The 24,463-nt window shown below is 42.0% G+C and overlaps 2 protein-coding genes across 4 annotated transcripts; both read left to right on the top strand.

Moving 5' to 3' along the window:
• Positions 1-239: 239 nt before the first annotated feature.
• On the top strand, positions 240-12,835 carry aars2 (alanyl-tRNA synthetase 2, mitochondrial (putative)). 2 transcript variants are annotated; one of them, XM_058381432.1, is made up of 22 exons: positions 240-575; positions 3,620-3,808; positions 3,934-4,079; positions 4,478-4,669; positions 4,779-4,923; positions 4,996-5,141; positions 5,568-5,676; positions 5,766-5,804; positions 5,921-6,035; positions 7,078-7,205; positions 7,505-7,649; positions 7,756-7,925; positions 8,109-8,222; positions 8,322-8,462; positions 8,699-8,836; positions 9,093-9,196; positions 9,547-9,655; positions 10,882-11,007; positions 11,134-11,244; positions 11,410-11,493; positions 11,706-11,819; positions 11,955-12,835. In XM_058381432.1, exons 1-22 carry the CDS (start codon positions 318-320, stop codon positions 12,123-12,125), a joined length of 2,994 nt encoding a protein of 997 aa, XP_058237415.1. In that variant the 5' UTR covers positions 240-317; the 3' UTR covers positions 12,126-12,835. The 2 variants fall into 2 exon arrangements, with proteins under 2 accessions (XP_058237415.1, XP_058237416.1); XM_058381433.1 differs by lacking the exon at positions 240-575 and having other exon boundaries at positions 3,668-3,808; positions 3,938-4,079.
• A 140-nt stretch (positions 12,836-12,975) lies between these two features.
• On the top strand, positions 12,976-22,936 carry LOC131347412 (B-cell receptor CD22-like). Of its 2 annotated transcripts, XR_009203757.1 has the most exons (12): positions 12,976-14,418; positions 14,504-14,612; positions 16,615-16,725; positions 16,934-17,269; positions 19,323-19,670; positions 19,760-19,978; positions 20,083-20,352; positions 20,857-21,126; positions 21,316-21,362; positions 22,190-22,280; positions 22,361-22,415; positions 22,504-22,587. XR_009203757.1 is itself a non-coding variant. In XM_058381434.1 (11 exons), the coding sequence occupies exons 2-11, from the start codon at positions 16,680-16,682 to the stop codon at positions 22,858-22,860; spliced, it is 1,905 nt and encodes a 634-aa protein (XP_058237417.1). In that variant the 5' UTR covers positions 14,426-14,612; positions 16,615-16,679; the 3' UTR covers positions 22,861-22,936. The 2 variants fall into 2 exon arrangements, 1 of the variants encoding a protein (XP_058237417.1); XM_058381434.1 differs by lacking the exons at positions 12,976-14,418; positions 21,316-21,362 and adding an exon at positions 22,803-22,936 and having other exon boundaries at positions 14,426-14,612; positions 22,504-22,715.
• The last annotated feature ends 1,527 nt before the right edge of the window (positions 22,937-24,463 follow it).

Genomic DNA, 24,463 nt, shown 5'->3' on the forward strand with positions numbered 1-24,463 from the left:
ATTACATAATAATAATCATAGACAAAAATACTAAGTTAATATTTAATATTTTTATTTTTCAGTATTATTCTATTCAGAACTCTTGTCGGAACATGACAGCATAATTCGCGTTTATTCGTACTTTTATTTTTTAAAAAAATGTCTAACCGGAAGTGCATTATCTGCGCTTTTACGTTGTAAACCCTTTTAATCCCGCCTCCTGTTCTGGGATTGGTTAATTCTCTGGATTGTAAAACCATCCCGCCAATAGGACAGTTTACAGTATCCTTTAGTGGCCAATCACAGCAAGGAGGCGCGATTTGACAAGACACAGCCCCATGTCAACAAGCAAGATGGCGGCGCGCATCGGAGTTCTGCGTGTAAACTTAGTCCATTTAAAGACTTTTTGGCCGTGTGTAAGGAGATGTTCGACGCGGCCACACGCACCGGTTCGCGAGGATTTTTCAGCCAAACGTGTACGACGGACATTTGTGGATTTTTTCAAGCAGGAATATGGACACAGGGTTGTTCCATCCTCACCGGTCCGGCCCAGAGGAGACCCGAGTCTACTGTTCGTCAACGCCGGGATGAATCAGGTCAGATATGGAGGAGTCAGTGCACACATTCTCATCTAACAACAACCTGCTGGAGTTATTCTGCTCTAGCAAAGAGGCTGAAATGCTTCTTTAACTATTTTCTCTAGAATAACATTTAATATTGTTTAATCACGGTGCACGTGCGTATTGAGTAGTAGGTGTCTTGCGCGATGTCCTTTATTTATGGAAATATTCGCACCCTGGTGATGATTACTAGCTCATGAGAGAGCTTTTGAGCTTCACTTATACACAGATGTTATATATATATATATATCTATATATCTATACACTACTCACAAAAAGTTAAGGATATTTGGCTTTTGGGTGAAATTTATGGAAAATGTAAAAAGTTCACGCTACAGTGATATTATATCATGAAAGTAGGGCATTTAAGTAGAAGCTGCAATGGTGATTTCCTCATCTCAAACAATTTATTGAAACAAAAGCCAGCAACAGTGGTGGGTATACCACAACAAAAAATGTCAACGTCTCAATAATTTGTCATGTGCCCTTGACCATCAGTTACAGCTTGACGACGACGTCTCATGCTGTTCACGAGTCGACTTATTGTCTGCTGAGGCATGGCATTCCACTCTTCTTGAAGGGCGGCCCTCAGGTCATTGAGGTTCTGGGGTGCAGGGTTACGAGCCTCTACACGGCGACACGGCTGATCCCATAGGTTTTCTATGGGATTCAGGTCTGGAGAAAGTGCAGGCCACTCCACAGCACTGAGGCCCACTGGACTCTCGTCCAGCGTAAATGCTCCCAGGCCGATGACGCCTGTGCCTGGTGGTGTGGTCAGGTACCCTTGCAGGTCATCTAGCACGCAGACCACGCTGATGTAAACGGTTTCGAATGGTCTGACGTGACACTTGGGTGCCTCTCACCTCCCGCAGGGCACTGTTCACAATGAAGTGGTCATCAACGTGGGATGTGGCCAAAGGACGTCCACTTCTGCGCCTTTCTGTGACAGTGCCAGTCTCTCTGTATCTCTGTCGTAACCTGCTGATGACACTCTGTGACACTCTAACCTCAGTGGCCACTTCCCTCTTGCCTCACAATGGTGAGGTACTGTTAGGTGTGGTCTTGGTCTCATGATGTCAAAATGTGAACAGCATGATGAAGAGGACTGTTTAAATACCAATTCTAATTGAACCAGAAAATTTATTGGTCGATTCATGGATCAAACACCAGTTGTGAATTTTGCCGTTAAGCACCTTGTTAGAGAACAGCAAGTTATGCAAAAAGTACTGAAACACTGAACAGTTGGACATGTGCATTCAAAAGTGTAGAGAAGGTCAAATTAAATTCACCTGTAAAGGTCAGTGGCAGACCGTCAGGGTCAGCAAGGCCTTCTCTGCTGGCCTAAACAGCAGTGATCTGAATCCCTGACTTGCATTTTAATATATTTAATATATTTTTCCATGAATGTGTGTTAAATTATTCCCAATAGTCTATTCTCTACATTTCATAGCTTTTCTCTCGGTTGCACTGCTTCCAGTAGTGTATATTTATGATAATAGTGTTTATCCAATCATGTTTCAGCTAGTGGCTGACATCATGTGTTGCCCGGCCGTGAGGCCTTCAGAATCAATAGTGCAGGCGCCCGGAGCTTAAAATAAGTGGCAGTGAAACTGTTCCATTAACCAATCAGATTTCGAGTTGGCGTCACTGGTGCCATCTAGCAGGCATACGATTACGTCAGCAATTTCCCGTCCTTTGACTGGATAATTGGAGTAGTCGGAGGCAGCGACCCGCCCATACACAGTGTTTCTATATTCTCTGCGTCTCATTTCGGATGCTGCGTCCTCCGGAGATTGCAGTTTGCTGCATACGGCATCAAGAATGTCTTTTTTGAGAAAAGTAACTGTAATAAAATTGACTATTCCTTGTGAGGTGTGAAATACTGTAGAATAATTTCTTTTTTATTTATAAAAAATAAGATAATTATTTTTATCTTTTTCTTTTTTATTGAACGGTTGATTAGTATCTATTGCTGTGGCTTCCAGGGGCGATTCTAGAATTTTCATTTAAGGGGGGGCTCGGCCCCCAATGAGGGTATAATAGAAAAAAATATAAATAAATAAATAAAATAAAGGTTTGACTAACAGGGTAGGATGGTAAACGTATTGCAGCATTCCACTGTATTGCACAGATGTGTATAACATTCTACTCTTCTACAGAGTACTGAACAAGCCAAATACGAGTCTTCCTGATCACACACACACACACACGTCCTCTGATCCTCGCTCTGCGATGCCGCACTCTGCGGATTGAAGAACGCGCTGAAAGACGTGGAGGAGCCGAAGTCTCCCGGAGTTTTCATATAAATTTTAAAGGGGACTGAGGAGATCACTAATTTGTGTAGAGTTTATGGACAATCGCAGAATTTTAGGAGGGCTGAGTAGAAAATTCAATTCAATTCAAAATTGCCCGAGGGGCAATTAAAGGCATGTGAGCAGCATGAAGGGAATAATAATAATAATAATAATAATAATAAAGATAATAAAAATACAGTAAAACAAAAAAATTATATCATAAACAAGAACAGTACTAGTAATAAAGGAAATTGAAGCCACAGTAATGATAAAGTACAGAAAAGGTGTGATTTGCATGGCTCGCCACTGGTAAAGGTTATAGTGCATTTTAGGTGCATCCTGAAATTTCACCCGAAATAAATATATATATATATATATATATATATATATATATATATATATATATATATATATATATATATATATATATATATATATATATATATATATATATATATATATATATATATTCTCGGCCCCTTAGTTCCAGTGAAAGGAACTCTTAATGCTTCAACATACCAAGACATTTTGGACAATTTCATGTATCATCAAATCTCTTGCATGTATCTAGGAAAACAAAACCAGACTTTGGGTTTATGAGCTTTTCCATGCACACATTTTCTTCCCTCACAAATGCAGATCAATAAGGACCTTTTTAAGTTTGTCATTGTTATGGAGGGTAAATTAATGTCCTATGTTGTTAATACTGCTTCTTTTTCTTTACAGTTTAAGCCCTTGCTGCTGGGCTGTGCTGACCCACGCAGTGAGATGGCCTCGTACCGGCGTGTGGTGAACAGTCAGAAGTGTGTACGCGCTGGTGGAAAACACAACGATCTAGAGGACGTGGGCCGAGACGTGTACCATCACACCTTCTTTGAGATGCTGGGCAACTGGTCGTTCGGAGACTACTTCAAGGTGCATCACTGGAAGCTTTGTGTCTAATGCTATGGCTGCTGTTACAGAAAATGACCAGTCCGATTTGTGAATTAAGTTATTTGTTGTACTGTATTCTGTTAAGTAACTGAAGATGTTGTGTTTAGGTAGAAGCTTGCGCGATGGCCTGGCGCTTGCTAACAGAAGCGTACCGGATCCCTGCCGAGCGTCTCTACGTGTCCTGTTTCTCCGGCGACGAGGCGAGCGGCCTGCCTGAGGACAAAGAGACGCAACAGATCTGGCTTAGCCTCGGGTACGTCCACTAAACCCCGTTAATGTAGCGCCTGCTGTTTTCCGTCACCCCTGAGAATGTCTTTTGGGGTTTATGTAGTTTTTGATCGACAGCAATGAAGTGATGGAGTACAGATGTGGTGAGGTGAGTATGCAGAGGTTTATCAAGAAAACTCGATAGAAGTTGAACGGGAAAAGGATGTGGGGCATGATAGATGTTCACTCAGTTATAAGTGTAGAAGAATAAAGACAAACAGTTCTCAATGGGTTGAGCAACAGGACAGTGTTTATGATCACAGCAGCAGCACGGGTCAGATTATACACTGAAAAGGGTGACATGAGGATAAACTGTGTTTAATTCTTCAAGTGCAACTTTTCCTTTTTTTTCCCCCTCATAATGGTAGCTTTTATTCCTCTCAGCGTGCATCCGGATCGCATCCTTCCATTCGGGATGAAGGATAATTTCTGGGAGATGGGCGAGACAGGGCCGTGTGGCCCGTGCACCGAGATCCACTATGACCACGTGGGCGATCGGAACGCCGGCAAGCTCGTCAATGCAGACAGTCCAGATGTGGTGGAGATCTGGAATTTGGTGTTCATGCAGTACAACAGGCAATAACATACTGTATACTATTACTCTCACTGTCTCTGAGAAGTAGCAGGTAGCATAAATTTGTCTGTCCGTCTGTGTGTCTGCCGGTCTGTGTGTGTGTCTGTGTAGGGAGGGTGATGGAAGCCTGCGTCCTCTCCCCCAGTGCAGTGTGGATACTGGAATGGGACTGGAGAGACTCGTGACTGTGCTGCAAGGGAAACGCTCCAACTATGATACAGACCTGTTCACACCGCTACTGTCTGCCATCCATGAGGTCTCTTCCCCCCCCCCCCCCTCTCTCTTTGTCTGACAATAACCGTTTGTAATTGTGTGTCTCTGTGCGCAGTGCAGTAAAGTTGGTGCTTATTCAGGACGGACTGGCGAGGCTGACCGAAACCGCGTGGACATGGCGTACCGCGTGGTGGCTGACCACATTCGCACTCTGTGTGTGTGCATCGCAGATGGGGTGTATCCTGGGATGACCGGGGCAGAGTAAGAACACACACACTTGAACTTGTGCCTTGACTGAAATATTACCCCTTCACACCGATTTCATTCGTCTGCTATTTAATAAATAAGGACACACATGCACCGTTAGGTTATTAATCAGTTGTTCATAACATCTCATTATGGCTAATGTCAGAAGTCACCAGGCTCTATCCTGAAGTCTTACCCTTGTCTGAAAACAAAGACAAACGTCTGATGCCCGAGACACGAGTGTATCTTTCCCTACACCTTGCAAAATCTGCAAAATGTTAATTAATTTATAAATAAGAGGGGTCAGAGAGGTCATAAAAATAGCATTTTCTGTGTTTTAGTCCATATCTGAATAAACGTATCACACATCAGATGTTTACACAGAGTCCAGGAATAACCAAATTTACACAAGTGCGTCTGTGTTGTGTTGCACGTTTTCAGGCTGGTTTTGCGACGCATCCTGCGCCGAGCAGTGCGCTTCTCCACTGAGGTGTTGCAGGCTCACGAGGGAGCACTGGCGAGCCTGGTGCCCACCGTAGCCCACATCCTGGTGAGTCCTGATGAACAGTATCAAGCTAACAGCTTTCCGTACAATCGGATTTTGAGAACTCAAAAGCTCTGTCTCCTCCGACTTCACAGGGCGACGCTTATCCTGAGCTGCATACGGAAACTGACAGGGTGAGCCTGAGAGAATTATTCCTTCACCTGCGTTGAGAGCAGGTCCGATAAATATGTCATAAATATTTTATATATATATGTCATATTCCTCTCTCTTCCCATCCGTCTCTCATCAGATCATGGAAATCATTAATGTCAACGAGGTGCAGTTTCTCTCCTCCCTCAAGCAGGGACGCAGAGTCATCGAAAGGACGCTGAATAAGATGGACGGGAACACTGTCATATTTCCAGGTTTATAACACACACACACACACACACTTCAGTATTTTCGTCAGGATTTCATATTTACGGTTGCTCAAGGTCCCAAAGGTAGACACTTGATGGACCTGGGACTTAAACTCACAACTTTCCAATCAGTTTGGAAATTAGCTGTAGCAGTTTTGTTATAGTTTGCTATAACCTATCCTTTAATCTACCACTGTGTTCTCTTCCTTTACTTCAGTCCTGTACTCATTTTCCCCTAAATAGTATTACTCTCATGTATTTCTTAAATCTGATGTACTTCATACCCGCTTGTCTTCAGATCCTGATATCCTCTTACTCTTAATCCTTTAATCTGCAGTCTAATCCTGAAAGATTTAGATAAGCCTTAAGACTAAAACCAACAAGCTTGCTCATGTCTTTTTATATTTCTGATTAGCGCTTGATCCTTGATCCTATTATTGGGTTCGGACATACTCCAACAAGAAAATGTTAGAAAATGAACACTTAAAGTAATAAGAGTGACTACAAGTCAATAATTTACACTGATTTGTGCCTGGAAAGTTACTCTGGAGCAGAAAATGTATGCTAAGCTGTGGAAAGCTGGGAAATAAGCATGGATCTGTGGACCATGTGGTTCCTTGGTAGTTGGCAGTTAATGTATTAAATTGTGTATTAGGTCCAGGGCAGGTTTCATCCTAATGATTTCACATTTCCACATTTTAGTCCAGAAACTCCTTCATTTCCTTAATTTAGACTTTTGGATTTCTGTATTTCAGTAATCTTTGGTCGTTTGGAACCTAAATCAAAATATAAGGCAATATCATACATGGTCCCCTTGGTGTGCTGTAGTTACTGATGTGCTGTTGAGTCAGTCTGAAGGAGACCCAGTTTATTTATCTAGGATAACAACGTCCACCCAAGCATTATCAGCTTCATTATTTTAAAATGGAAACAATTTGAAACGAGTGACTGAGAAGCTGGATGTAGTTTTAGTCTTTTAATTAAAAACAAAAACGATTGTTATATTTCACTATCACATTTCCAGTCTCGTCTTGTTTTTCTTCTCCAGCCGCTGTGGCCTGGTCCCTGCACAGGAACCTGGGTTTCCCGCTCGACCTCATCGACCTGATGCTGGAGGAGCGCGGCATGTCCGTGGACAAGCCCGGAGTGGAGCGGCTCTCGGCCGAACATGACGAGGTGCTTCCTTTCAGGATTTCATGATGGCTTAAACTGACAATGGAGACTCCTTCCACAGAAAATAAGAAGCATATCATCCATATCTATTCACTCTTCTATTATTACCTATTCAGTTAGCCGTACGAGCCCTCGTGTTCTTTGTTACTATAGAAACAATAACATATTAGAGATTCACCAGTGAAATCAGCACAATATAAACACTTATAATATAAACTCTTCTGCCCAGTCAAAATCAGCAGTACTGTGGTGTTTAGGAAACATCAGGTTCAGGTGATCAGTGCAGTCTTGATGTGCTGTAGTTACAGAGTCGGTCTGAAGGAGACGCCGGAGAGCGAGGACTCCATTCTGACTTGCAGAGTCTCTCAGAGCTGCAGAGCAGAGGAATTCCTCACACGGATGACTCGCCGAAGTACAGCTACGTCCTGCAGCAAGGCGGCTCTTACGGTACTTACTCCGAAGTTCGGTTTGTCGTCTGTCCTGTGCATCATGAAACCTAATTCACATAATGAATAATTAATCTCTTCTTGCTCTTTGTATGTGTGTATTCCAGCATTCCCTCCATGCAGAGCCTCAGTGTTGGCGCTGTACAGCGATCAGGGTTTGGTGTCCGAGGTCACGGAGGGTCAGCGATGTTCTGTGCTGCTCGACCGAACTTGCTTCTACGCCGAGCAGGGCGGCCAGACACATGACACCGGCTACTTCACCAAAGATGGGTTACAGGTATCACTCGCAACTGCCGTTACGTTTATTAGTGACTTAGAGGTGTAGCAGACAACAAAATAGACAGAGGTGGCAAAACCTTATGCCAGTATTGGACACACCTACATACAACCTACACTGTAAAGCAGACGTTTGAAATGCGTACTGTAAGGAAATTGACTGTGTTTGTGTGTGTGTGTTCAGGATGTGCTGTTCCCAGTCGAGTGTGTACGTGTGGCTGGGGGCTACATCGTGCACGAGGTCACTGCAGCTGACACTCTGAAAATCGGAGGCCAGTTAGAGCTTCACGTGGATGAGGTAATGCTCACACACACACACACACACACACACACACGCATACATGTTCACACATCCCCACTGAACGTGTGTGTGTGTGTGTTTGCCGCTGCTCTGTAGGCTCAGCGCCTGGCCTGCATGGTGAAACACACTGCCACTCATGTGCTCAACTTTGCCCTGCGAGAGCTGCTGGGGTCAGAAGTCGTGCAGAGAGGTTCGCACGTCACCGCAGACCGACTACGCTTCGACTTCAGCTCCAAGGTTGTGCTCACTCGCTTGGTCACTCACTCCATCTAACATTTCTGTGCTAACGTTAGACCAGAGATAGAGATAGAGAGAGAGGGATGGAGAGTGATGGGAGGGAGGGAGAGAGAGGGAGATTTCTTCTGAAATCAAATTATAGTGAAGGTTTGAAGGAAAATTGCAGTAATAAAAATTATTCACAGCAGTTGATTACGTGTGTGTGTGTGTGTGTGTGTGTATGTTTGTATTCTTAGGCCTCTCTGAGTGTATCACAGTTGCAGGAAGTAGAGCACATGATCCAGACCATCATCCAACAGAACGACGTGGTCCACACAAAGGAAGTGCCTTTAGCACAAGCCAATCAGATTGCAGGACTGAGGATGGTTGATGAGGTCATTTGAGCTTTGGGCTTTATTTCAAAACACTAAAATCTGCAAGAATTTATTTTAACAGTTAATAATGGTGCCCTGTGTTGGACCTGGTGTCTCATAAAGGGGTTTTCCACCTCACTTTTTTTTCCAATTAAAAGAGATCCTGACTGGAAAAACTGTGTGAACCTATTGAAACATTGTGTGTGTGTGTGTGTGTGTGTGTGTGTGTGCGCGTGTGCCTGTGTGTGTGCATGAAATGTGCTCTTCTCTGTTTCAGGTGTATCCTGATCCGGTTCGGGTCGTGTCCCTGGGGGTCCCCGTATCCAAGCTGCTCAGTGGCGACGCACACAAACGCACCTCAGTGGAACTCTGCTGTGGAACGTAAGACAACAAATTCCCATCATTCATCATTAATATATACAAGTCCAAAAAGTTGGATTATTGTCTTAAGGTTGTAGGGACAATAATATAGAACTGGAGTTAAAGTGAGAGATTCTGAATTATGAAATGAGTCAAATTTAATATTTGCCTTTATTATTGTTATTATTATTATTATTATTATTATTATTATTATTATTATTATTATTATTATTATTATTATTATTATTTTATTATTATTTTATTAGTAGTAGTAGTAGTAGTATTTATATTGTTTGTGCTAGTGGATTCGTATAATTAACATAAATATAAATATTTAAAAACTGGGGTGTTTTTTTGTTGTTATTTATCAGGCATTTGTTGCGGACCGGAGGAATCCAGGACCTCGTGATCGTCTCTGAGCGGCAGATGGTGAAGGGAATCAGCCGCATCGTAGCTGTGACTGGAGACGACGCCAAAAATGTAAGGGACGAAATGGCCGCTAGTAATGTCTTAAGTGCAATAAATACCAATAAACCAGTGGCAGACCGTCAGGGCCAGCAAGGCCTTCTCTGCTGGCCTAAACATCAGTGATCTGAATCACTGACTTGCATTTTAATATATTTAATATATTTTTCCATGAATGTGTGTTAAATTATTCCCAATAGTCTATTCTCTACGTTTCATAGCTTTTCTCTCGGTTGCACTGCTTCCAGTAGTGTATGTTTATGATAATAGTATTTATCCAATCATTTCAGCCAGTGGCCGCTGACATCATGTGTTGCCCGGCCGTGAGGCCTTCAGAATCAATAGTGCAGGCGCCCGGAGCTTAAAATAAGTGGCAGTGAAACTGTTCCATTAACCAATCAGATTTCGAGTTGGCATCACTGGGGCCATCTAGCAGGCATACGATTACGTCAGCAATTTCCCGTCCTTTGATTGGATAATTGGAGTAGTCGGAGGCAGCGACCCGTCCATACACAGTGTTTCTATATTCTCTGCATCTAATTTCGGATGCTGCGTCCTCCGGAGATTGCAGTTTGCTGCATACGGCATCAAGAATGTCTTTTTTGACTATTCCTTGTAAGGTGTGAAATACTGTAAACTAATTTCTTTTTTACTTTGTTATTTAACGGTTGATTAGTATCTATTGCCGGCTTCCAGGGGCGATTCTAGAATTTTCATTTAAGGGGGGCTCGGCCCCCAAGGAGGGTATAATAGTAAAAAAATAAATAAATAAAATAAAGGTTTGACTAACAGGGTAGGATGGTAAACTTATTGCAGCATTCCACTGTATTGCATAGATGTGTATAACATTTGAGTACTGAACAAGCCAAATACGAGTCTTCTTGATCACACACACACACACACTTGTCCTCTGATCCTCGCTCTGCGACGCCGCGGTCTGCGGATTGAAGAACGCGCTGAAAGACGTGGAGGAGCCGAAAACGGCCGCCGTTTTCATATGAAATTTAAAGGGGACTGAGGCGATCACAAATTTGTGTACAGTTTATGGAGAATCGCAGAATTTTAGGAGGGCTGAGTAGAAAATGGCCCAGCGATGCCCATGGTGGCGTCATAATGATGGTATAGAGGTGGATTCATTCAGGAAGGACACCAGTGTAGGCCTAGGTCTGAAATGCACGGCCCACCACTGCAACAAACACACCAAAAATAATTAAAAAATGTTTGTATGTTTATTTGTTTAGGCTCGGGAGGCAGGGCAAGCGCTGCTGGAGGAGGTGGACTCTCTTGCGGCTCGCATCACTGCTGGCCCCGCCCACTCTCTACCAACTGCTTTAAGGCTCTCAAAAGAAGTCGGCCTCCTGACGGATGTATGTTAGCCCCGCCCCTTTTTCTGCTCGAAGCTCCTTCTGTTATTTCATTCTAATGTTTAGACTTGCAGATAGTCATAGACTGTGTGTGTGTGTGTGTGTGTGTGTGTGTGTGTGTGTGTTCAGGCTGTAGAGAGCACTCCTATTCCACAGTGGCAGAGAAGAGAGATCCAGACTCGGCTAAAGGCTTTACAGAGGAGCACCAACACCATCATCCGCAAACTGGAGCTCAAAGAGGTACAGACAGATACACACACACACACACACACACACACACCACCTCTCTCTCTCTCTCTCTCTCACACTCTCTGTGTCTACCTTCTTCAGTCACTGCCTTACACACACTAAGAATGGATGAATGATATGGTGTGTGTGTGTGTTGGTGTATGTGTTACTCCCCAGGCTGCTGCCAAGGCACAGGTACTGTTGGGCAGACACTCTGATAAAGCCGTGCTGGTGGACACGCTGGACACTGACTCCATATCTGTAAGAACATTTCTATTCAGATAGAATCTGCCACATCACTTACACCTGTACCCTCGCTTAATAATGCAGGAGATTTGAATCTTCTAGAGTGTAGCCTTGGCAGATAGCTGCTAGCTCAGCATGCAAGCACTGGAAGAGGTGGAAGATGATTAATTGCTGCTGATCATCATTGTTTTGTTTGTTTTATTGATTTTATCGAACAATTTGCGCAGGTGGTGATGAAGACTGTAAACCAGCTGAGCGAGCGCACTCCACACACTCTAGTCATGCTCCTGTCTCACCTTCAGCCATCAGGGAAAGTGCTGTGTGCATGTCAGGTGCCTAAGGTAAAAAAAAAAGAACCAAAAACATAATTTTAAAGAAATATATAAATGCCACACTTCTGCAGATAAAATACATCACTACAGGTTACACACATGCAAAATCTAACTGTGGGGAGGTGTGTGTGTGTATGGTCACAGGGTCAGACTGCCATCTCTGCAAGTGAATGGGCTCTTGCTGTTTGTAGCCGTCTGGGAGGGAATGCAGGCGGCTCGGCGACTGTTGCTAAGGGGGTCGGCATAGCGACCGACTCATCCAGCCTTCAGGACACATTACGCTGGGCGGAGGAGTTTGCAAACGGCAAACGATAAAGCACACACACACACGTTTTGTGAATCATGGACTGTGTTTTTAGGTACTTAGGTTATAGGATAAAAAACTGTGGTGAGTCTTAACAAAGAATTAACAATGGGACCGGGTGTATGACGTGGCCTGATGTGGAACGGAGTTATTTCTCTTATAACAGCACATCCTTAAGGGTTTTATTTTTAGTCCTCTTATACCACAGCAATTAAAAATTGTAATTTATTTTTAAAATCCATTTCTAGTTGTGAATACACATGAAACAAGACGGTTCCTCTTACTGGTAATGTTCTAGCAGGTCATTCCTTCACCTGCCACAGTGCAAACTTGTCTGTCCTGAAGACCCCCCTGTGCCAGAAAGCTCAATCACTGACACTGGAGACTCCTTCCATAAACAGACTTTATTTGCAGTACTTTGTGGTGTCATGTGTATGAAATGAGCTTTACTGCTGGAGGAAATTAGACCCATACCTTCTGATCAATCAGAATGAAGACAGTGCTGTGGTATAAACTGTATTGATGTACACTATAGAAAACATGCACCGCTTGACCATACGCCTTTGTTTTAAAAGGCCTGCGCTTATCTATCCTCATGGGGTTTACTGGGTTTTGTATATCTTATGAGTATCTGTTAAATTATTTTCCTGATCTCTAGGAATTTTGTTCATTATGTAAATATAATAGACAGCTGAACAAATAAACTAGATATGGTAATATACACTAGAATGGCCCTCACTTCTGTATGCAGTAATGAGTTTCTGTAGGTTTCACTGAAAGTGCTTATGTTTAGTATAACCACATATCCCTGAGTTCACCAATTAAAATTCCACTTCTAACAACCGTCTCACTGAAAATGCTACAACAGTAGAGTTAGCTAGTGAGATCATCAGCTTTCGTGGAAATCTATAAATGTGATTTTTTTTTTTTTTTTTTTTTTTTTTTTTTTATGAATATAAATTTTAAATCTCCTCAACACACACACTTATACTGCACTAGGGTTACGTCTTTGCACCCAGTCTGCGAGTTTTAAATGCTGCTACAAACTAATTTTCTATATATTAAATCTTCACTTAATTAACTTAGTTAATTTCCTTATTTAATCCTTATATATCTGTCTTGTAGAGTAAATCAGAGCACATGGGGGACAAAGTTAGGGAGGCCAGATTAAGATGGTTTGGACATGTCCAGAGGAGGGAGAGTGAGTATATTGGTAGGAGAATGTTGGACATGGGGCTGCCAGGCAGGAGGCAAAGAGGAGGTATATGGATGGAATGAATGAGGATATGAAGCTAGTGGGTGTAAGTGTTGAGGATGCAGAAGATAGGGATAGGTGGAGAGAGATGAGATGCGTGTGTGTGTGACCCGTTCACTTCAGTCCTCTGTTGAGATACCCGATTGCCTGAGGGAAGAAACTGTTCAACAGTCTGGTTGTGCGGGTCCGAATGCTTCGGTACCTCTTTCCGGATGGCAGAAGGGTGAAGAGTGTGTGTGAGGGGTGTGTGGGATCATCCACAATGCTGTTAGCTTTGCGGATGCAGCGTGTGGAGTAAATGTCTGTAATAGAGGGAAGAGAGACTCCGATGATCTTCTCAGCTGTCCTCACTGTCCGCTGAAGGGTCTTGCGATCCGAGACGGTGCAGTTCCCAAACCAGGCAGTGATGCAGCTGCTCAGGACGCTCTCGATGGTCCCTCTGTAGAAGGTGGTCAGGATGGGAGGTGGAAGATGAGCCTTCCTCAACCTTCGCAGGAAGTAGAGACGCTGCTGGGCCTTTCTGGTGATGGAGCTGGTGTTGAGTGACCAGGTGAGGTCCTCCGCCAGGTGAACACCAAGGGGTTTGGTGCTCTTGACGATCTCCACGATGGACCCATCGATGTTCAGTGGAGAATGGTCACTCTTTGTTCTCCTGAAGTCAACAACCATCTCTTTAAGATGATAGATGGTAAGTGGTTAAGTAAAAAAAAAAAAAAACTTGCAGTGTTCAGTACATAGTAATTATTTGGTGGTAAACAGAAATGATGGGGATTATAAAGCACTTCTATCTTCCTGACCACCAGCTCGTTGTTTCCCATCATGTCACGCTTGCTTCTTGTTTGTTTGACCTTTTGAACTTAATTTACTCTTATGTGTATTGCCAAGACATATTTTTTGATTTTGTTTGTGTCATGCAACAACACAAGGAAGTAACTTTTTATATTTAGAAGGGATCTCATCCTCATCTATTTGGTGAGATTGAGTCACTTCCACAACAATACTCAGTATGCTGAAAGGACCTTCAGTATGAGTTCATGGATTGCAGCGAGGTTTGTATCCAAGTGAAAATAAGTGATTCAAGGATAAATAACAGATTTCTCAATATTTAAAGCTATCCATATTCCATATCCTCAGCTGCAGTGAGTGAGTCTCAGATGAAAGAAGCTCTAAAAAGAGGTAGAGCAACAGGACCAGGACGACCGGCATCTCAACGGGCTGCAGAAGTAGATTGATGGAGAGAAAGGTAAATACTGGAGCTGAAAAAAAATGTTGGGATGAATACAATAAAAAAGTGCCTCTGTTTAGAAAGGAATCTGTCTCTCTACATATCTGTCTGTCTGTCTATCTATCTATCTATGTTTATATATGTGTATATGTAATATAGTTTGTTTTTGAGATGAAAGATGGTTTGGTTCTATTTATCTCCACTTCCACGTGGTTTCCCGAAGCTTCTTACTATAGACTCAGTGCTGGCTAAAGTATACGTCCATCAAATGAGCTCAGTTTAGGGTCCAGTTCAGGAGAGAAAAACATCCCAATATATGCTACACAATGTAGTTAGCGCTCCAGCTGTCAGTGGGTGTCTTGAGATGAGAATGTGACCTTACCTCAGTTAAAAGTTTTAGTATGCTGAAGGTTGCTAAAGCATCTTCTTTATATCCCCAAAAGTCATGTTGAGGTAAGGTTTGCAAACAGAAACTGGCTTAATTGTTTAGGCAGCAAGTTAAAGTCTGGCTAATGGTTAGCTATTGCTTCTTAGATAAGTAACAAAAGGAAACATGAGGAACTTAATTTTATCAGTTAAAAACTTTTTTTAATTTGTGAGTAGTTAATCGTAAACACTGGAATTGTCATAAATTCTCAGTCAGACTTCACCGATGGGGTCAAGCTCATGTTGCAGAAAAGAGGAGGAGTGTGTGCTGAGAAGTATGAAGGTGATGTGAAGATGTCTGTTCCATCACTAAAGTCTTCGGATCTTTACCTGGATAAATCAGGCTCCGGAGTTTGATTATCTGACCGTCTGAATAAACTGAAACCTGACTGCTCAGAGCTTAAGGAACAGAGATAGACGCACAGTCATAACATGAAACCAAAGAGAAGCACAAACTAAAATCAGGACCAGGTACATCCTTAGATTTAGAAGGAACACGAAAAAAGAGACACTTTTTATAGCACAAACTAAAGGAGTGTAGAGTAAGATGTGTGTACAAGGGTGTAACTTTGGTTCGAGAAGTGGAGGGGGCACAAAATGTTTCCCATTTCCTGCATTTACGTACATTTAGGGACTACGGTTTTACAAAATACAGGAAATAATGAAGTTGATTATAATGATGATAAATTCTGTCAAAAAGAATAGCAGGCTACTAAACTGTTTAGAAAAGATGTCTTACTTTCTTTATCGTTTAATAGGGGCTGATCACCAAGAGAATAATTTTATAAAGACAAAAATGTTCACCGTTAATGTTTTGTGTGTGAATACAATGTAAATAAAGTAAATATTCCTGTTAAACAAACCTTTAGTTCAAACTAACCTCTGTACCTGAAAATGTAAAATAAATCACTTGTTGCACAGGACGTCTGTCAGAGACACGTCCACCAAACCGCTGGGGTTTAGAATAGAAAAAGGTTTTTATGAACGGTGTGTATTACATCACTATTTTCGCCAAATTAATATGTAATATAATTTTTATAACAATTATATGAACATGTTGATCATCTTTAATAATTGTCTCTTATACTTAAACAACCACTCTTAATGAACAAATTAAAATATTTTTCATTCCTGGTGCTAATTTTTTGTGCATCACAAATGCCTAAAATAGATCGCTTTTATGCCTCCAACACTATTATAGCAGGGTAGAAATAACTATCTGTAATCCTTACTTTTGTAATCTGCTCCTCCGTAGTGATGATGGCACGCAATTGAAAAATCGTAAACAAATGTAAAAAGTGAGTGCGACACAAATGGGATTTTGAACTGTGGGTGGGACATGTCCCCCCAGGGGAAGTTATGCCCCTGTGTATATTATATATCTATATAATCTGATAGATAGATAGATCTATAATCTAGATAGATAGATAGATAGATAGATAGATAGATAGATAGATAGATAGATAGATAGATAGATAGATAGATAGATAGATAGATAGATAGATAGATAGATAGATAGATAGATAGATAGATAGATAGATAGATAGATAGATAGATAATGTGAAAATCTGTTTTTATTCTTTTCTTCTACAAGGATTTACAAGTGGTGGATCTTCGCGTGTCAGCTGTCTGAAGGCTGATGTCACTGTGTTTTACAGAATGTCAAGAAATATTACAGTAGCAGCGATCCTCATGTTACTGACAGGTAAACGTCAAATATTTCAGCTCTTCCTACTGTTTTACTGTGCTGTGGTGTTTCTACTGCAACAGTTCAGAAAAAGCCCTCTGGACATATTTTATTAATTTGACACGATTTGGGTACAGACAAGAAATGAATTATGTAAACTGTTTTAAAATTATATAAATATAAAGATATTATTTCATTTAAGTGTGTGTGTGTGTGTGTGTTACAGGAGTTCAGGCTCAGCACAGTGTAACTCTCTCCTCTCAGAGTCTCTGTGTTGTTACTGGATCTACAGTAAAAATCCCCTGTAGATTTACAAAACCATATTACTCCACAGTCACAGAGAGAGAGTGGTATCGAGTCCAGAGCTCTGAAGGAGAACCACGAGACCTGAACAACGATCCAGAATACTCAGGACGAGTGTCTGTAAGCACCTGGTGGTCTGACTGTGAGCTGACAGTGAGGAATGTGAGAGTGAGTGACTCTGGAGTTTATAACTTTAGATTTAAAACACAGAGCAGTGACTGGATATCAGCCTCATCTGGAGTACAACTGACTGTTACAGGTAACATACCGACAGTCCCTTCTAAAAGTATTGGAACAGAAAAGTAAATTCTTTTATTTTTATTTTTTTTTTGCTATAAACTGAACACGAGCTCAAAAGATGGATCAGCTTTCATTTCCTGATATTCACATCACAAGTGTGTTAAACAACTTAGAACTTTTTGTATATTGGAATATGTGACTGACAGGTGTTTCTTGTTACTCTTGCTTTGAGCCTTGGGTTTCACCTGTAAAGACTGCATTTGTTGTTAAAAAGGATAAACCACCATGAAGACCAGAGTGGTAGTAGCCCAGGATGCACTGAAACAGGGTTAGCCCGGTGGAGGAGTGTGTGAGAGATTTTGGGCACACTCAGTCCATGGAAGAAACTCATTCTATCTGTGCTGTTCCCGGGTGCAATAAGACGAGAGACAATGGCCGATTTCCTGGTTCAATCTCTCCGCTTGCCCGCTGGATTGAGGATGATAGCTGGAGGTTATACTCATGTCCAGTTGTGTGCAGAATGCTCGTGAGATGAACGGAGTTCCCCAGTCTGACACTGATAGGCCGAAGACTGAAAACATGGTGAAACAGTGCTTGCGCGGTTTCCATGGCAGTTTGCAGGCCTTTAAGGGGTATCGGACAGCAGGCCTTAAAGAAATGGTCTATGGTGACCAGAACGGTGTGGTCCATGGCCATTGAGGCACTGGCAGAGGTTCCAGCAACCGGGCTGGGAGCTGGTGGCAACGTTTTACATAGTTCTCGAGTTCATCCACAATAAAAGGCTCATTAGGGTCTTTTGGGGTTTCTTTTTGGCCTTTTGGGGTTTCCTCACAGGATGGTTTGATAGAGGATGCCACCAAGCTGCAGTTCCTGATGAATCTGCAATAAAAATTGCAAATCCCAGAAAGCGCTGTAGTTCTTTTTATTGTCTTTTATTGTCATTGTTAATTAAGTCTCTGAGTATTTAGTTGACTGAAAAACAGCGGGTGCATTAGTCAGACCAGACAGCATTACTGTATAATCATAGTGCCCCCTGGTGGTGTGGAAGGCAATTTCCATTTGTCTCCCTCTTTTATCTGGATTAAATTGTATGCACTCCTCAAGTGTAGTTTCGTGAAGATTCATGCCTCTCGCAGTTGTTCTAGGGTGGCTGGGACCAGTGGGGGGGTGTGTATAGCATACGGTAGTGGCGTTGAGGCCCCGATAGCTGATGTAGGGTCGAAGTCCGCCATCTTTCTCTGCAGCTGGAGATGTGGAAGGTTTGATGTAGCCGGTTGCTAGGGCCTCCTCAATATACTGTTCCATGGCTTGCTTTTCAGGCATGTAGAGGGCCTGGCATTTCAGGGCCAGGGGCATAGCAACTCTATGGAACAATCCCAGGGACGATGGGGAGGTAATTTAGTGGCCTTCTCCTTACAAAAGTCCTCCTTCAAGCTGTCATAATCCTCCAGGACACTTGGAAGTCTGCTGGCATTGGGGCTTTCCACTGATGTGGTTAGACATTGCCGGATCAGAGGGGTATGAAGACAAAAGGGCCCAACAGTTGGCGGTTAGGCATCTTGGTGCTGGAGGTGCTGGGTCTTGAACCCCTGTCTTCCAGTCAACGACCCAGAGCCTTAACCACTTGAGCTACCACTGCCCTGCAATTAAGTATTTATTTATAAATAAACAAATGCTGTTTGCAATGCCGCATGCCATATGCATATTTAAGAAGAAATTAGAATAACTGGGGAACATAGTCAGTTAAGTAACAAGCATGGGCGTCACTAGCCCATTTTTAGGGGGGCTTTAGCCCCCCTAATTAGTAAAACAGAGAACAAACACAGTAGAACTGCTTAATGTTCATAAAGGATGAAAATTTGGGGTTTTTGCCTGTTAGATCTACAGAGGTTTTATGCATCCAATTTCATTATTTACTGTCTACATTTAAAAAACAATAACACATGATAATTGTTTTTTTGCCCATGTTATTAAAGATCAGCAAGCATGAAAAGAAAAATTTTCCCATAATTATCATCATTCCAACCTTCATCACTCTCATCATTCGAGTTCTTCCTGCTTGTGTTTTTCAGGTGTACTGGGTAAAAAGTGTTGGGGTGTGACTTATACTCCTGAACATGTGTGTGCTCTAAAAAACACATCGATTGATCTTTCCTGCTCTTATAAATATCCTGCAGGCCTCACAGTGACAAAATCAGTGTGGTTCATTAAAAAGCATGTTAATGTTAAGCATGAGGATGTGAGAAAGGATGAGGAGTATCAGGGTCGAGTGCAGTACACACAGAGCTCCCAGAATGACTGTAGTCTGAGAATCACTAACCTGAGAGAGAGAGACGCTCAAACATACAGGTTCAGATTCTACACTAATGATCCTGCAGGAAAATACACCGGAGAACCTGGAGTCACTCTGTCTGTCACAGGTAATGTCACACTATTATACATTTATTTAACTACATTTATACAGATGAAGGAAATGAAAGTAATTCTGAACCTAAATTAATATTTGCAGATCTGAAGGTTACAGTATCAGACTCGGGTAGTGGACAAATCAAGCTGAACTGCATCACCACCTGCACTCTGTCTAACAACCCCACTTACATCTGGTACAAGAACGGACGGCGTGTGTCTGAGTGTAAATCTGCCTCCTGCTCTGTAGCTGCAGTCGGTGGTGTGGTCAGTTACAGCTGTGCTGTTGAAGGTCATGACAGTCTCCTCTCTCCTCCAGTGTGTGAGTGTGGATTTTACTCTCCTCAATCAGAATCCATCTACATGTCTATCAAACACTGATCCTGAACACACAGCAGCTGATTCAGGTGTTTTATTTCTAATCAGATTCCCCTACAAACACCAGAGCAGTGGTTCTTCCCTCTGGAGACACAGTGGAGGGAGATTCAGTGACTCTGAGCTGTAGCAGTGATGCAAACCCTCCTGTTCTCACCTACTCCTGGTTTAAGCAGAGTGCAGCTGCAGACACACTGCTGACAACAGGCCAGAATTACAGCATCAGCAACATCAGCTCCCAGGACAGTGGACTGTACTACTGCACTGCTCACCACCAGCTGGGAAACCACACCTCTACACCAACACACCTGGATGTGTTATGTGAGTATCATGCCTTGATCCCAGTGTATTCTTGCTGAATATTATCTGAAAAAACTTGGGAGTGTGACATGTACTAAATCTTTCAGTGACGGAGCTCAGCCTTGCAGCACTAGGTCCAGACTGAAAAGGTCACAGAGAACTAAACCATCTTTGGATGCTTCCAATCTTGCATTCTCCCTGCTGTTTAATGTTGGCATATAAGTTGGCCAGCAGTGCAGGTGCCACTATTAAATTTTGATACAGTAATCCCCCGTTTATCATGGGGGTTACGTTCCAAAACCACCCGCGATAAACGAAAATGCGTGATACACGGATGCCGCCCCCTTGATATACTTCTGGAGGATTAGATGTTCATTTGGCTTCACATAACAACCACACTATACGATGAAACCCCTGATCAGAGCATTTGTTTACACAGCTACAGTATGATGAAACAACAGACCCAGCTTTTACATTTACGAGGTGGTTTTGTAATATGTATTTCTTGATAATCTATCCAATCAGATCCTCCTAAAAACACCAGCGCAGTGGTTCTTCCCTCTGGAGACACAGTGGAGGGAGATTCAGTGACTCTGAGCTGTAGCAGTGATGCAAACCCTCCTGTTCTCACCTACTCCTGGTTTAAGCAGAGTGCAGCTGCAGACACACTGCTGACAACAGGCCAGAATTACAGCATCAGCTACATCAGCTCCCAGGACAGTGGACTGTACTACTGCACTGCTCACCACCAGCTGGGAAACCACACCTCTACACCAACACACCTGGATGTGTTAGGTCAGTGCAGAGTTAGTCTTCTGTTTAACTTTATGAAGATGACAGTTTACATAGAATTAAACAATGTTTCTTTACTGCAATCTCCCCTCTCTGAACAGACATGGCACTGAGCTTTATGTAGCCATGTGAAATGTTCAATATAGAATTGAAATGTTTTGTTCGTATGCTAATTTTGTCCCGATCTCTTAGTGTCATGGGTTGCCAGTTCTTCACGATATTACGGTTTAGGAGTGAAGGTGAGGATGTGAGAAATCTGCTGGGGGAACTGGGGGAAGCCACCACCCCTGCTTTTGGAAAATTGTGATGAAACACATTTTCCTGCGAATGACATTTTTCAGTTCTACTTTTAACATTTCGATTGGAAATTTCTACTTATGATTTACATTTAACATTTATGGTTAATTTAAAGGCTTTAAATGTAGACTAAAATATGACTAAAAAAAAAATCTAAACTTGATCTAAATATTTCATTTACATATAAACAAAACATTTAACACTACAATTACATGGGTATGGATATCACAATCAGATACAGTGAACTAACAACAGTGCTAATTAATTCCTCACGGTTTTTAGTATTTATTGATTTGTTTGTTTATTTATTTATTTATTTATTTTTGCATAGCTCTAGGGAGTGTGCAAAGGACGGAAAATTGTAAAATAAAAAAAAAAAGGAATATTGTTTATTAACTCATTTTGTATATTATTCTGTTCTTCCTGCAATAAAAAAAATATTTTTGAAAACTGTTAAGTATAAATATTAATGATAACTTTTAAAATGTTTCTAAATATTTTTAGTTATATTTTTATATATTTTTACATTTTATATATATATAAATATTTTTTATGATCTAAATGTTAAATGTAATGTTTAACCTAAAGATTCAATTAGAATTTTACATGAAACGAAAACTTTTAAATCTAAATATTTAGTAAAAAATGATATATAAAAATATTAGTGTTTAATACTAATAATTGCAGGAGTGTGATAAAACTGTGCAATGACAAAGCATTTATATTTCAGTCACGTAGAGCTTCATATTGTTGTTGTTTATTTCTCAAGGTTCCGAGAAGCACACAATGTTAAAGCCCATCATAGAGGGACTGTTGGTCTTCCTGGCATTAACACTCATCCCAGGAACTCTGTGGATGTGGTATGTTCATTTTGAACCTCCAGAATAAAACAGACCAGTAAATACTCATTACTCATTCACATGTGCTTGCGGTTTCTCAGGAAGAGGAAGAGGAGCTCAGCTAATGGCCACAGCAGCACTGGTGAGAGTGGACAGGTGAGTGTGGGTGAAAGGAGGAGGGACTGTTTGATCATGTGATCATGTTCAGATATAAACTTTATCCTGTGCTAATTTTCAACCACAGTCTGCTGCCGCGTTTGCAAATATCCCCACCTCATACCACAGAGGAAGAGTCGCCTCAGACGATCAGGATGACATTCACTACACCAGTGTTGTTTTTAAACGTTTCCCCACACATGAAAGGTTTCTGTCTCCCAGACATCCTCCACACACCAGAGAGGAAGAGGAGGTTCAGTACGCTGCTGTGAACATTAGCAGGAGCACTGCTGCCATCCAGTGAGCAAACCATCATCATTACACCAACACTAACTGTGCTGCTCAGTCAACATCAAGTTTTTTAAGTGACCCCTATTTGTCCCACAGACTTGTGGCAGATGAAGCAGCTGATGATCCATCTCAGATCTACAGCAAGATCCAGTAAATCCTCATCTAAAAGCTAAAGAGGAGGAACTTCAGGTTGCTGGAAGAAAGCTGAGAGAGATGTGGTGATCTGTTCTGTAAATCTGTTTTAAACTTCAAATTGCTTCCAAATCAGACAGCAGAAGAGGAATGACTTTGGTGTTTTATTACAGTATTATTGCTTGGATAGAGTTTTGTAGTGCTTACTGTAGTGCTGAATGCTGTTTTTAACCTTCAGATGATCCATACAGTTCAGGATTTTAGGAAATAGAAATTGAAATAAACAGTTTATTATCCACATTAAACATCTTTAGTTTATTTGTTTGCCTGTAATCTAATGACTTCTGTGCCGGTCCCAAGCCAGGATAAATAATAAGGGTTGCATCAGGAAGGGTATCTGGTGTAAAACATTGCCAAATTTAACCATGCGAATTGTCAGTACTCTGAATTTCATACCAGATCGGTCGAGGCCTGGGTTAACAACGACCGGCCTCTGACCTACAGGGCGCTGGTGGAAATTGGGCTACTGTTGGTCAAAGAAGTAGAGGAGGGAGGAGAGTGTGCAGAGAGAGAGAAGAGGGAAGGGAAGAGTGTAGGACTGGGAATAGGAACTCTGAATGTTGGTACTATGACAGGGAAAGGTAGAGAGCTGGCTGATATGATGGAGAGAAGGAAGGTGGATATACTGTGTGTACAGGAGACCCGGTGGAAGGGTAGCAAGGCTCGTAGTATAGGAGCAGGATTCAAGCTGTTTTATTATGGTGTGGATAGTAAGAGAAATGGGGTAGGTGTGGTCCTGAAGGAGGAGTTTGTGAGGAATGTTCTGGAGGTGAAGAGAGTGTCAGACAGGGTGATGAGTCTGAAGTTGGAGGTTGGAGGGGTGATGTTGAATGTTGATAGTGATTATGCCCCACAGGTAGGTTGTGAGTTAGAGGAGAAAGAGAGATTCTGGAGTGAATTAGATGAGGTGATAGAGACTATTCCCACGGGTGAGAGAGTGGTGATAGGAGCAGATTTTAATGGACATGTTGGTGAGGGGAACACAGGTGATGAGGAGGTGATGGGCAAGTTTGGAGTTAAGGAAAGGAACCTTGAAGGACAGATGGTAGTGGACTTTGCTAAGAGGATGGACATTGCACATGGACAGGACTGAAGAGAATAGACAGGAATACAAGGAGTTACAGCAGCAGGTTAGAGTTATTAAGGATAGAGATGGAAAGGTGCTCACAAGTGAGGAGAGTGTACAGAGGAGATGGAAGGAGTATTTTGAAGAGCTGATGAATGAGGAAAATGAGAGGGGAAAAAAGAGTAGTCAGGGTTAACTCTGTGGAACAGAAAGTAGATAAGATTAGAAAGGATGAAGTCAGGAAGGCTTTGAAGAGGATGAAAAGTGGAAAGGCAGTTGGTCCTGACGACATCCCGGTGGAGGTCTGGAAGTGTCTAGGAGAGGCGGCAGTGGAATTTTTAACTAGTCTGTTTAACAGGGTTTTAGAGAGTGAGAAGATGCCTGAGGAATGGAGAAGTGTATTAGTGCTGATCTTTAAGAATAAGGGTGACATGCAGAGTTGCAGCAACTATAGGGGGATAAAGTTGATGAGCCATACAATGAAGCTATGGAAAGAGTA

Source organism: Hemibagrus wyckioides, linkage group LG27 (genome assembly GCF_019097595.1).
Source record: "Hemibagrus wyckioides isolate EC202008001 linkage group LG27, SWU_Hwy_1.0, whole genome shotgun sequence".
Taxonomy (NCBI): domain Eukaryota; kingdom Metazoa; phylum Chordata; class Actinopteri; order Siluriformes; family Bagridae; genus Hemibagrus; species Hemibagrus wyckioides.